The sequence below is a fragment of the Syngnathus typhle genome, linkage group LG1 (genome assembly GCF_033458585.1).
Source record: "Syngnathus typhle isolate RoL2023-S1 ecotype Sweden linkage group LG1, RoL_Styp_1.0, whole genome shotgun sequence".
Lineage (NCBI taxonomy): Eukaryota > Metazoa > Chordata > Actinopteri > Syngnathiformes > Syngnathidae > Syngnathus > Syngnathus typhle.
This window is the reverse complement of record NC_083738.1, coordinates 26,259,841-26,271,914: the sequence shown is the minus strand read 5'-3', so window position 1 is coordinate 26,271,914 and position 12,074 is coordinate 26,259,841. Positions and strand designations below refer to the sequence as shown.

Genomic DNA, 12,074 nt, shown 5'->3' with positions numbered 1-12,074 from the left:
AACATTGAATTGTATTTATTTAGAACTCATACCAGACAAGATTCACAAAATATTTTAATATGTTTTACTAAAATAAAGTGTCATGAACTTAATTCAGTAAATTCAATATAATAACAAAAGACAAGTCTTGCCTTCATTTATTTGTTCTTTTTAACAGATTTTTACTCATATTGTCTTGAGGTCTAACAAGTCCCCACTGGTACCATGATTTTTTTTTCTTTTTTTTTTTTTTTAGATTTCTCCTAACAGTGAATTAAATCGCGCCCTGCTAAGTCCCCTCAAAATATGAAAAGATCTCATTAACGGTGACAGACACTTTTAGTGCTTATCATCTCATTCCCTCACCCACAGATGTCTGAGACTGCATCGAACAAGGAACAGGTTTTGGCTCAGCTCAAGAAGGATCTCCGCTCGTTGCTTGTGTCGTCCAAATACGGCTTGGACGGTAACCAGCTGATGCGCGACTACGCCGACATGCTGGGATACCCCATTCCGCTGAAATCGCTGGGCTTCCGGAATGTTCTGGACATGGCCACAGCCATGCCAGACGTGATGTCTGTGACTAACGGCGTCTTTCAAGGTAGTTGACCGTCGATCGTGTGACGCTTGTGAAGTCTGTGGTCCCGAGTGTACGTCTGTTTCTTCGCAGCCGTGAGTGACAAGTCCACCATGCATATTGAGCAGCTGGTGGCCAAGCAGCGCAGCAAAAAGAAGAAGAGTACCGGCCATCAACCGGCACGAATCTGGTGCCGCCAGACGCGAAAAGTTTTTCTTTCGCTCGATACTTTTAGGGCGCAGCTACGAATCCTCCTCAGTCAGGTAATCTGGTGCTTGATGTCCCATACCACTTTTTTTTCAGATTGACACCACAGCCTACAACTCTTGAGTACTCACCAATGCCGATATTAAATTACCGATAAAACCACTTAGTGCCATTAAAACGGTGATTGTTCTAGGGTCCTCTCAAGTTGTGTAGCTTGAATTGGAGCTACAAGCGTTGCTTTGGCCACCCGGTGATCCCGCACAACTTTGGTTTTAACACCCTCAAAGACCTGCTTGAGGCTGTGCAGGATCTGATCTGCATCCAGCCCACCAACATGAGCCATATTGTCTGCCTGAGAGACAATGTGGTGTCGATGAATCACACTGGATTGTACTTCACGCCCGATTGGGTCAAAGCAAAGGCGGACAGAAGCTCACGCAGCAGCGGAATTCCGACGCGAGGAGAACCGTCAGGTATGTTCTCTTGCTGGGAATACAGGAAATGATTTATGTTTTCCAAATTCAACTCCCCGCTGTTCTAAATTTTCACCAAGAGCCACTGACGTGTCTGCCCGCGGCGACGGAGAAGAAAGATGGAGAAGCAGATCCAGATCGCGATCAGAAACTGCCGCTGGAGGTTCGTGCTTTAAATACAAGCAGCGCATTCCTTTTATTTGCTTGTCCTTGTTTGCGCATCGGATTTGAGAATCGCGTCCCTTGTTGCTTAGCAGAAGCCTTCGAGCAAGAATGGGCCTCCCATCGAGAATAGTCACTTAACTGTGCAACCAGCAGAGGGCGACAAAGGACGCTGTACGGTTGTTGTGAACTGTGACGCGGATCAAAGAGGTACAATGTCCTTTGTTGTTTTTTTTTACACTGCCGTCATCATATGACTTTACTGAGATTGGTTACCACTCACAATTTTTCTTTTGACTGAGATCAACAGTTTTTTGTCTTAAGATCTATGTTATGTAGCGTAGAAAGTGACGGACACATTCATAACTTGTCCTCGTTTAGTCGATTCAAGCCAAGTGGGAAACGTTGGCCACCCTGTTACGAACGCGCACGAGGAAAACTCTTCACCTTGGGAAAGCAAAATCATGGCAGAATATGATCGCTGTTCAACGGAGGCCCATCGAGAAGAGACCAGTGAGGATTCACAGATTCCAGAGGAGGTGGGCGAGATAATGTTGTTTGTTCCATAATGCTATTTAGTGGTGAACGTCTTGTTTTCATGTCAGATTGCTGAGAAGACCACAGAAGTTTGCAGCCACCATGCTGAGATCCGAGACATGGCCCTGGATGTCCTTTGCTGTGAGCGTCTCAAGCGGCCAACGCAGCGCGGCGCTCGCGAGATCGCGCCCGTCCAGGTGGAGCACGTCGAGTCTCCGGGACATTTCTACATCCATTTCTGCGAGAGCGAAGAGTCGTTGCTGGACATGATGTTTGAGATGAGGTGAGCAGCTGTTCGGCAAGGTTCGTACGCATGTTAATGAGAGTCAATTCCTACCGTCTTCACCATTCCATTTCCTCCAGGCGATTTTATACCCGTCCCGATATGTTTGAAATCTATCGACTCCCACGGAGATTCGTCCGACGGGGCCAAGCCTGTTGCATGTCGGCGGCGGGCCTCTGGTTCTACCGAGTGGTGATACAGCGAGTTGTCAGCGCCAGTCAGGTGGACGTGTTCTATGTGGACTATGGCCACACCACCAGGGTGGACTCGGACGAGCTGAAGTTTCTCAAGTATGATGACGGGGAAAAAAATGCAAGCCTACTTGAAGTCAGAAAATGTCTAAGTGAACTCACAATCTATTTTTCACAGGACGTGCTTCTCCATTCTCCCGGCGCAAGCAGTCCCCTCGTCTCTAGCTGGAGTCAAACCAAAAACTGTAAGCAAGACAACGTCCCTCCATCCATTTACGATCCAGTTTATCCATGAGCTGGGACTGACAGCATGTTTTTAATTCTTCTTTGACTGGAATCAACATAATGTCTGCTTTCATTCTGAGACTTAGTTTCTGTTCCAGGGCAGGTGGAGCCCAGAGGCCACGGCTTCCTTCCAGAGTCTTTGCGGCAATCACGTGCTCGCGGGCGCCCTCGGGTGTTACGCCGGAGACGTGCTGCAGGTCTACCTTTGCGACACACGCACAAGCAAAGACGTCTACGTCCACACCGTCCTGCTGAGGCAGGGCCACGCCGTGGCCTGCTTGCCCTCGGACAGCGCCGAGGTCAGTCGCCGATATTTCTGTCAGGGTTTCTTTGTGGAATCTCTCGGCTAATTGTCGCATGGCTCGCTAAGCAGTGTGTCGAGGACAATCCATTCACCTTGTACCTGGGCGACGGCGCAGTCGATGTGCAAGACGTGGAGAAGATGACGCTGGATGATCTCAAAGACGTCGCCACCACCAAAGAGAAGGTTTCCCCTCAAATTATTGATCATAATAATAATACCAGCGATCTAAAAGAGGGTTTGTTTTTTCAGGTTGATTTGGACGAGATGCCCGCCTTGGAGCCCATTGTGGAGGAGCAAGTCAACGCTCACTTCCTGGTTTGATGATAGATCTGCTTGGGTTATCTTAAACATAATTTGCTACCCCGCCAGTACTCACTATGCGTAAATTTGAGCAGAAAGGTCAAATCCATTTTCCTTTAATTTTGTTGTCAAAGTAAGGGTGCTCACTATTATGAGATTCCAAACAAGCTGTGGGACACCTTAAACATTTGAATGTCCTCCTAAGATCTGTGACTGCTCCAACGGTATACACACACACACGCGCACGTTTATTTTATAGTCATTGTGATGCAATATTTTCCTCTGCTGTCCAGATATTCAAGTCACTGTTCTTATGGCAGTTCTGTTTGTGGCCTGACAATTGAACCCCGTCGTATTTAATTGTTCGGCTATTTTGGTTTCTAACATCACTGCTATAAAAGGAATTGCTTTTATGTTTGACTGTTTATGTGTTTTTTTTAATTCAAAGCATTTTTTTTAATGTTAACATTGTGACATTAAAAGACAAAAATGTGTATGTTCCATATCTGGATCCCATTTGTGATGATACTGTCCGTGGAGGTTTTGATCACTGTAAAAAAAAAAAAACACACGCACACTTTAAAGAAAAGAAAGAAACGAAAAGACCCAATTTATTTGGTATAGTTTTATATTGATTTAATAAGACGCAATGGTGTGACTTTTGCTCCAAATTGCCATATTATAGTTTCTTGTAAATATAAATGACATCACAAATGCCAAGTGAGTGACTGCTTCCCAAACAAGGAACACCAATTCGCGCTACTGCGTGTTATGTTCGGTATCCCGGAAATGAGAGTGTTACGTGTTCAACTGTCTCTTATATGACCAATACTGGTTTTAAAATCACGTGAAGACAAAAAGACTGTGAAGATGAGACTTTGATATGTGGAAACAAGCCCAAAACTCGAAAACGAGCACATTTTATTTCTGCTGGAGTTGAGTAAAAATCCTTTTCGGGAGTGGATCGTGTAAAGTCGGAGTTTCGGAGGAGTACGTGAACGCCTCGCGATTGGACGGCGGGCAGAGCGACGTAATTCTTTACGTAAAAGCAACATGGATCTGGAATAATTTCAGTCCCGCATTCTGGGCGTCCATCGGGCAAAGCAGAAAACACATACCGCTCATTATATCTGAGCGCCGATTCTTAACCACGAATAGCTGCACCCTGCTTTGACCGCGGGTCGGCCGGTACTGTTGTCAGTTAGCATTGTTAGCACGGAAGTCATTGTCGTCCTCGGCGGCTACCTCGCTCGGTCGCTCCCCGGCGGCGACAATCAGGCGTACGGACAAAAAGACAAGAATTTCCCGGGGGCGGTGACGGAGCACACGACGCGGCCGCGGCAAAATGGGGGTGAGTGAAACGAGCTGGCACAATGAAAACGCTGTGTGATGCTGCCGCTGCCTTTGCTTGTGATGGCGTTAAGAGAGAGAGCGAGAGATGAACTTGATGAGAGGGGGGACAGGAAGAAAGGTTCATGGTGGTCGTCTACTTAGCATGCGGGCTAACACAAAGCGAATACATGTTCGCTGTGAACACCATCCTGCCCCTCACGTAGCCCCCCTAGCCGCGTTAGCGCCACCGCTGCTTCCAAATTGCCAAGCACTAATGCAAATAAAGCCTGCCTGACTGCATCGCTGCTATGCTTGGTGGCGGCGGCGATTTACATCCTCCACTTGCACGTTAAACCCATCCACGTGGTCCCAAAAATTCCGAGCTTAAAGCTGAGTTTAAATGGTCTTCTCGGTAATATTGCAACTCTTAAAGGACCATTGAAAATGCTCAATGTAAAAAAAAAAGAATAAAGAAAATGTCCGAAAAAACAAAATTCACACGCTCCACTTGTACCCACTTCAAAGTGGAAATATCCAAACGATCACCCCAATTCTTTTAATTTTTAAGCGTGTTCCTCTCAAAAAAAAGTTCGCTCATGGCAGAAAACTGCGATCTACAAATATTGCAACGATTGCCCCAATATTTTGGATTTTTCTTTATGTTATAAAAACGTTAAATACCGTTTTTTCCCATGTATAATGCGCCCCCATGTATAATACGCACCCTAAAAATGGCATGTTGATGCTGGAAAAAAGCCTGTACCCATGTATAATACGCACCCAAATTTTGACTCCTACTTAAGTCCGTGAACGTAAAATTATTTCAGAAAAAAAATCATCTTTGGGAACAAGCGGATGTTATTCTGCCGGTCAGTATCACTGCGCATGCGCTAGCATACTCAATAGCAAAGAAATGTTTTGGATTTGTGTAGGGTACATTGTGACAGACAGCAAACGAGCAGGTGATCGAGCAAGCGTCTGATACGAGAGCATTGTGTTTGAAGTGAACAGCAGAGAAGAAAGCGCATCTGTAATGGCGGCCTCCGTATCATATCCGGATTTAAAAAAAAAAAAAATGTTTTTTTTTTGTACCCATGTATAATGCGCACCCCAGATTTTAGGACAATAAATTAGTTAAATTTTGCGCATTATACATGGGAAAAAAAACGATATCCATAAATCCAAACATTGAGTAGCGTTTTTAGATATAGATCAAGCATTGTAGATTGTCCCCCACTTTCTGAAATGAGATAAAAAATCACAGCGCTTAAAAGCTTAGTTTGCCGACCAAACCCAGAAAATAGGTAAGCCACGATTTGTCAATATCTGAACCCTTGGGCACTGTGATGTTATTTTCAGTCGAATGGCTGTGTTAAGATTAGTGTGGCAGCATACAACGCATTAAGGGGGGAAAAAATGGCCTTGCATTAAAACTGAATTTCCATTGTGAATAATATGTCTACTTCTTATAAACACATGACCTACTTTGCTTGTTAGTCAGCGACTCAGCTCAGTTACACTTGGATCGCTCTCATCTCATCATCCTATTTTGACGGTCCCTTCCCAGAGGAAATCCAGCCGAGCGAAAGAGAAGAAAGCCCGGCGTCTGGAGGAGAGGGCAGCCATGGACGCCGTCTGCGCCAAGGTGGACGCTGCCAATAAGGTGACTTGATTGGGGAGCGGGGCCGAGTGTTGCTGGGCTTTGGGGATGCTCGGTGGCTGCTCCGCAGGCACATTGTTACCATCCGCGCTCCATCGGAAGATCTTAACTAAGAGTTATTAATACTGCACGTTAAAAATTGCCTGCATAGTGCTGTGCATAAAGTTTAGAGCAGGGGTCACCAACCTTTTTGAAGTTGGGAGCTACTTCAAGGCCACCGAATAATGCAAAGGGCGACCACTTTGATAATACACTTCTGAAATAACAAAGTTACACAGTGTACCTTTGATTTTATATTTTTATTAATGATATTCTATGTGAAGACACTGGTTTAGAGCAATGCAGGACCAAATCGGAGAGAGTGTCCTTCTGTCATCGGCATAGCAGTGAAAGAAAATAGTTTTTCCAAGATGAAACCCAGAGGGCAGCAAATACAATGGAAACAGCAGGGGCCCCAAAATTGAACCCTGTGGAACACCATACGACAGTGGGGCAAAGTGGGACTCAATGCAATCAAGACTCACACCTGCCATATAGAAACTAAACCACTCAGGAGCACTACCAAAATCAAAAGTGGCCTCTAGTAATGTGTGGTGCCATCTTCTCCTAGCTCGATGACCCGCTGGATTCCTTTCCAGCCTTCAAAAAGTACGACAGGAACGGGTATGTATTGATGTGATGTAGGTCGCTCCATCCACAACGCTTTTGTGGTCCTGAAAAATGTATATCCTCCCATCCAGACTGAACCTGCAGATCGAGTGCAAGCGAGTGACGGCCCTCAACCCGTTGTCGGTGGAGTGGGCCTTCGAACTCACTCGAGCCAACATGCAGACACTGTAAGCATGGAATTTGGCTTTGTTTGTTCTTTGATTCGAAAGCGCCAAAGTGAACCTTTCCTCCTGCGCCGCCAGCTACGAGCAGAGCGAGTGGGGCTGGAAGGAACGCGAGAAGAGGGAGGAGATGAACGATGAGAGGGCGTGGTACCTGCTGGCCCGCGACGGCGACTCGGCCCCCGTGGCCTTCTCTCACTTCCGATTCGACGTGGAGTGTGGGGAGGAGGTGCTATACTGGTAGGGCGCCGTTTCTTGTCCTGGTGGTTGTGGCGTGAAGATGAGGCGAATATTAACTCGTGAACGCACCGCAGCTACGAGGTGCAGCTGGAGAGCCGAGTGAGGAGGAAAGGACTGGGCAAATTCCTCATTCAGATTTTACAGCTCATCGCTAACAGGTGGACGGCGGGAAAAACGTTTGCGCCAGCGCTTCCACTCGCGCATTGTTTATTGCATCTCACGTTTTGCTGCGTTTGCTTCTCGGCAGTACGCAGATGAAGAAAGTGATGCTGACGGTTTTTAAACACAACCACGGCGCGTACCAGTTCTTCAGAGACGCTCTCCAGTGAGTACGCCGTCGGCGACCCAGAGCGTCGTAGCTCTGGTTTTCAACCCCCTCCGCTTCCCCCCCCCCCTCCACAGGTTCGAGATGGACGAGACCTCGCCGAGCATGTCCGGTTGCTGCGGCGACGACTGCTCGTACGAGATCCTGAGCCGGCGAACTAAACACGGCGAGGCGTCGGTGGGTCACAGCCACGGCGGCGGCCACTGCGGCGGGTGCTGCCACTGATGCTTTGGCCTCGAGGGGCAAAGTTGTGCAAAAGTTTGAGCTGCCTCCTTTCTTTGTCCCGGGCCACGGAGGGCAGAGTTTTTGGTCCCACGTCTCGATGTTACAGAGTGACATTTGTGTTTTTCTGCTGTAAAATTGACATGCAGTGTGAGTTCCTGTTTGTTTCGTCCCCCTTCCATCATTTCCTTGCTATCCATGACAACAAGCAATTGTTGCGTCATTGTCACTGAGAAAGATCAGAAGCCAGGCGAGCCTTTGCGAAACATCACGTTGCGATCTCGGCGAGTTCTGCCTCATCGCGGCATCACTGTAAAACGCACATCCTGCCTTTTTGATTTGTTTAGCATGTGCTCCGTGACGATCGAACGATTCTTTCTATGAGTTTGTCTTAAGTACGAAAAGTGTGCCACAAAAAAAAAGCTGCTTTTGAAACTTTGCAGCAGATCCATACTAAATCCTCTTTAGGCTCACAGGGCAGTTTCTTACATGGAACAATCTTACAGGAACTTGCATTACGATAAGTCATTGCCAACATGCCTTTTCAAAAACAACCGCACCCCGTAAAATCCCAGGCTTTCATTTTGAATGAGCGAGAAGCGGCTGGTATGTTTACAAAGCCGACAGGGTAAAAACGTTTCGAGTGCTTGTGGTGTTCTGTTTTAACAAGAAATACAAGTTCTTGTGAAAAATTGTAGTTGCAATCAAAATAGAGCCCAGGACAGAATCCCCTCATGCCCTGAAAATATAAGTGGTGTTTGTAAAAGTGGACACCCCCCCGACACACCTTCCAAATAATCAATTTTATGTACTATGACTCCTAATTTGTTACTGATGTGTGGCTTCTATTATGATGAAACCTTTTCTTGATCTCTTCTATCCTTCTGTATATAACATAAATGTGCTCTTATGGATCCCACGTTGAAGCAAAACACTTTTTGGAACATGAAACTTTCACGTGAACTGACTTGATGAAACCTGAGACCTACTGATGCAGCCATTCACAATCATGTAAGGGAACACAAAGTCATTCCGCCTTGTCAGTGTTTTGTTTGTATCCTACACATCCAATAAAGCTGTTTCTCTTTTCTTAAGTCACCTTTTTATTACTTATTTACTTAGTCGTTAAGTTAATGTGAACGGCACTTAACTTTCACGTCGACTGTTTCGCTGGGACTTTTTAACGTGTGACACCCTACCCGGAAGTGGTTGGAAAAACCAATCCCAATGAATGGGTTTTCTCATGTAGGGTTTCGTGACACAAATGATGTGAAGTGTTCAAGATCTTGCAAAAAGCATCCGCTAGGATCATCTCTATGTACGTACATACGTAAATGTGCTTTTATTTTGTGCAAAAACGTCCTGCCAAGATAGCTTTCGCAAGCTAGCTAGCGTTAGCGATGATGCAGTTCGCCACCCGTAACGTCACATTTGTTTATTTACTCATTTTGCCGTGGTTCTGTTTTGCCTTTCTAAACTTCGTCCAGATTTATTGGAACGTTTCATCCTGTTTACATCCGTTTTAAGTCATTTGATTGTGTACCTAATAAAGTGTCCTCTCCACATTGTGATGTTTAGGCTACGATGGCCACCAGGATGAGGCTGAAGCTGAAAACAGTGTTTGTGCTCTACTTCCTGGTCTCTCTGCTGGGTCTCATCTATGCCCTGATGCAGCTCGGTGAGCAGACTTCAGATTCTTACCGGTCTATCTTGTTCCAGACCACATGCAGAATGGATATGCTTGTACTCCCCAGGTCATCGATGTGACTGCACAGAACACGATATGCCCAAAGATCGAACAATATCTCGACTGAGGGGGGAGCTGCACCATCTTCAAGAGCAATCAAAGAGGTTGGAAGCCAGCAGGCAACCCCAAAAAACGTCTTCCATGACTACCATCTTTGTCATCACGCCGACTTACGCCAGGTAGCCCCTCCCGCTCCCTTCAGTTGTTTCAACTCCACCAACATATGACCTTCTTGTGCTGTTCCAGGCTAGTGCAAAAGGCTGAGTTGACCCGCTTGTCCCACACGTTCCTGCACGTGCCCCAGCTCCACTGGATCGTCGTGGAGGACTCCCAGCACAAGACGCCGCTAGTGGGACAACTCCTGGCCAAGTCCGGCTTGGCCTACACGCACCTTCATGTGGCCACCGCCAAGGAGCGCAAGCTGCAGGAGGTGCAAATTTTTCACAAATGCAATTTGAGTTCAGGTTTGGGTACAGGTGATAACTAAACCCAACATCTACACCCTAATCCTTCCCAGGGGGATCCAAGTTGGCTCAAGCCTCGCGGTGTGGAGCAGAGGAACGAGGGCCTGCGCTGGCTGCGGGAGGACAGGAGGGCCCAGATGGTCGGACACAGCCAGGAAGGGGTGGTCTACTTTGCCGATGACGATAACACGTATAGCCTGCAGATATTTGAAGAGGTACGCACGCTGACGCATACGCGTACCATTTGGGTGGCACAGTTGGAAAAGAGCCACTGATGATGTTGTCGTCTCAGATGAGGAGCACTCGGCAGGTGTCCGTGTGGCCCGTGGGACTGGTCGGTGGGATGAAGTACGAGAAGCCCGTAGTGGAAGGAGGAAAGGTTTGTCTCTGACTCAACAACAAAATATGACAAATACAAAATGGATTATATCACTGGATCATTCTAATAATTGAAAGACTTACTGACTCTTTTTTGAATGGTGGGGGCACCGTACCTATATGATAAAGAATCCATTTTGCCGCCATTGCTTTGCAGGTGGTCCGCTTTCACGTCGGCTGGCGTCCAAGTCGTCCCTTCCCGATGGATATGGCCGGTTTCGCCGTGTCCCTCAAGCTGCTCCTAGCCAACCCGGACTCTCGTTTTGATGGCAACGCGCCGATAGGCTTCCTAGAGAGCAGTCTCCTGCAGGACCTCGTCACCATGGACGAACTGGAGCCCAAAGCGGACAACTGTTCCAAGGTGAGCCCTTTTGGGAGGACGCCCTTAAATAGCCCAATGCCGCAATGTTTTTGTGGTTTCGCAGGTGCTTGTGTGGCACACGCGCACGGAGAAGCCCAAGATGAAGCGTGAAGATGCTCTGCAGGCTCAGGGTTTGGGTTCCGATACCATGGTGGAGGTCTGATAAGAACGGACGGACACACACACACACACAATGGGGAGTCGATCGAGTACGTGCTGTTGGGACTCCCAATGGAGCTCCGGTTAAAATTCATGCATGACTTTCTTCTTTTGCATGCCATCCACACTGATGCCTTGAAATAGAATCTCTTTGCGTCCCCATCAAACCAAGTCCAGTAGAATCCAATCAGACAAGACGTCTAACTCACATGAAGCTCCAGTAATAAACCAAGAGTTCCCCTGAGCATCGTTCAGTGCATAAAATAGAACAAATGGAGATGATAGATGGCTGTGTGTATACAATGTGTTATTTATTTATTGCTGTAATATTTGCTTCTTGCATTGTATGCCATGTCATTGACAAATAAAGTAGGTCAAATGTCGCTGTTTTTTGATGAAATTTCTATTACCGTTTTTTTCCATGTATAATGCTCCCCCATGTATAATACGCACCCTAAAAATTTTGACTCCTACTTAAGTCCGTAAACGCAAAATTATTTCAGAAAAAAGATCATCTTTGGGAACAACCGGATGTTATTCTGCCGGTCAGTATCACTGCGCATGCGCTAGCAAACTCGATAGCGAAGAAATGTTTCGGATTTGTCTAGGGTACATTTTGACAGCAAACGAGCAGGTGATCGAGCAAGCGTCTGATACCAGAGCATTGTGTTTGAAGTGAACAGCAGAGAAGAGAGCGCATCTGTAATGGTGGCCTCCGTATGATATCCGGATTTAAAAAATGTATATAATTGTACCCATGTATAATGCGCACCCCAGATTTTAGGACAATAAATTAGTTAAATTTTGCGCATTATACATGGAAAAAAACGGTAGGTGTATTTTGTTCAAGTGGAAAAATACACATGGAAGTCCAAGCTACCACAACAACAAATATCAGGTACATGCAATTTATGTATCAATTTAATTATGACTTTTGAAGGTCTTAATATTACAGTCAACGACTAATTTTTGCTTGTGCTTTATCGACACATTTTAGGTTGGTGGAAAGCATCGCTATCTCAACTGCAATTTGAGTCTGCTTGACGGTCGTCATGGAG

The 12,074-nt window shown here is 46.4% G+C and overlaps 4 protein-coding genes across 12 annotated transcripts in view; 3 read left to right on the top strand and 1 right to left on the bottom strand.

The window, feature by feature from the left end:
* The window catches only part of LOC133159615 (tudor domain-containing protein 5-like), a 121,025-nt gene extending 117,314 nt beyond the window's left edge, over positions 1-3,711 (top strand). For 7 of the 8 annotated variants that reach the window (XM_061286787.1, XM_061286806.1, XM_061286815.1 and 4 more), the window contains 12 exons: positions 352-580; positions 650-819; positions 957-1,236; positions 1,317-1,399; positions 1,494-1,608; positions 1,780-1,937; positions 2,004-2,218; positions 2,299-2,508; positions 2,588-2,654; positions 2,793-2,993; positions 3,068-3,181; positions 3,248-3,711. In XM_061286787.1, coding sequence (XP_061142771.1) covers positions 352-580; positions 650-819; positions 957-1,236; positions 1,317-1,399; positions 1,494-1,608; positions 1,780-1,937; positions 2,004-2,218; positions 2,299-2,508; positions 2,588-2,654; positions 2,793-2,993; positions 3,068-3,181; positions 3,248-3,319 — 1,914 coding nt within the window. In that variant the 3' untranslated portion in view covers positions 3,320-3,711. The remainder of the gene's footprint in view (positions 1-351; positions 581-649; positions 820-956; positions 1,237-1,316; positions 1,400-1,493; positions 1,609-1,779; positions 1,938-2,003; positions 2,219-2,298; positions 2,509-2,587; positions 2,655-2,792; positions 2,994-3,067; positions 3,182-3,247) is intronic. The other variant, XM_061286844.1, reaches the window with a different exon arrangement.
* Positions 1-12,074, bottom strand: part of arl2 (ADP-ribosylation factor-like 2) — a 150,664-nt gene that overhangs the window by 132,138 nt on the left and 6,452 nt on the right. The window lies entirely within an intron of this gene.
* naa40 (N-alpha-acetyltransferase 40, NatD catalytic subunit) lies at positions 4,278-9,001 on the top strand. Its single transcript, XM_061287426.1, has 8 exons — positions 4,278-4,649; positions 6,198-6,293; positions 6,901-6,953; positions 7,031-7,126; positions 7,202-7,360; positions 7,435-7,518; positions 7,608-7,685; positions 7,763-9,001. Exons 1-8 carry the CDS (start codon positions 4,644-4,646, stop codon positions 7,908-7,910), a joined length of 720 nt encoding a protein of 239 aa, XP_061143410.1. The 5' UTR covers positions 4,278-4,643; the 3' UTR covers positions 7,911-9,001.
* b3gat3 (beta-1,3-glucuronyltransferase 3 (glucuronosyltransferase I)) lies at positions 9,093-11,399 on the top strand. The gene is made up of 8 exons (XM_061279762.1): positions 9,093-9,225; positions 9,486-9,585; positions 9,662-9,833; positions 9,901-10,084; positions 10,172-10,333; positions 10,411-10,497; positions 10,654-10,857; positions 10,922-11,399. The coding sequence occupies exons 2-8, from the start codon at positions 9,492-9,494 to the stop codon at positions 11,018-11,020; spliced, it is 1,002 nt and encodes a 333-aa protein (XP_061135746.1). The 5' UTR covers positions 9,093-9,225; positions 9,486-9,491; the 3' UTR covers positions 11,021-11,399.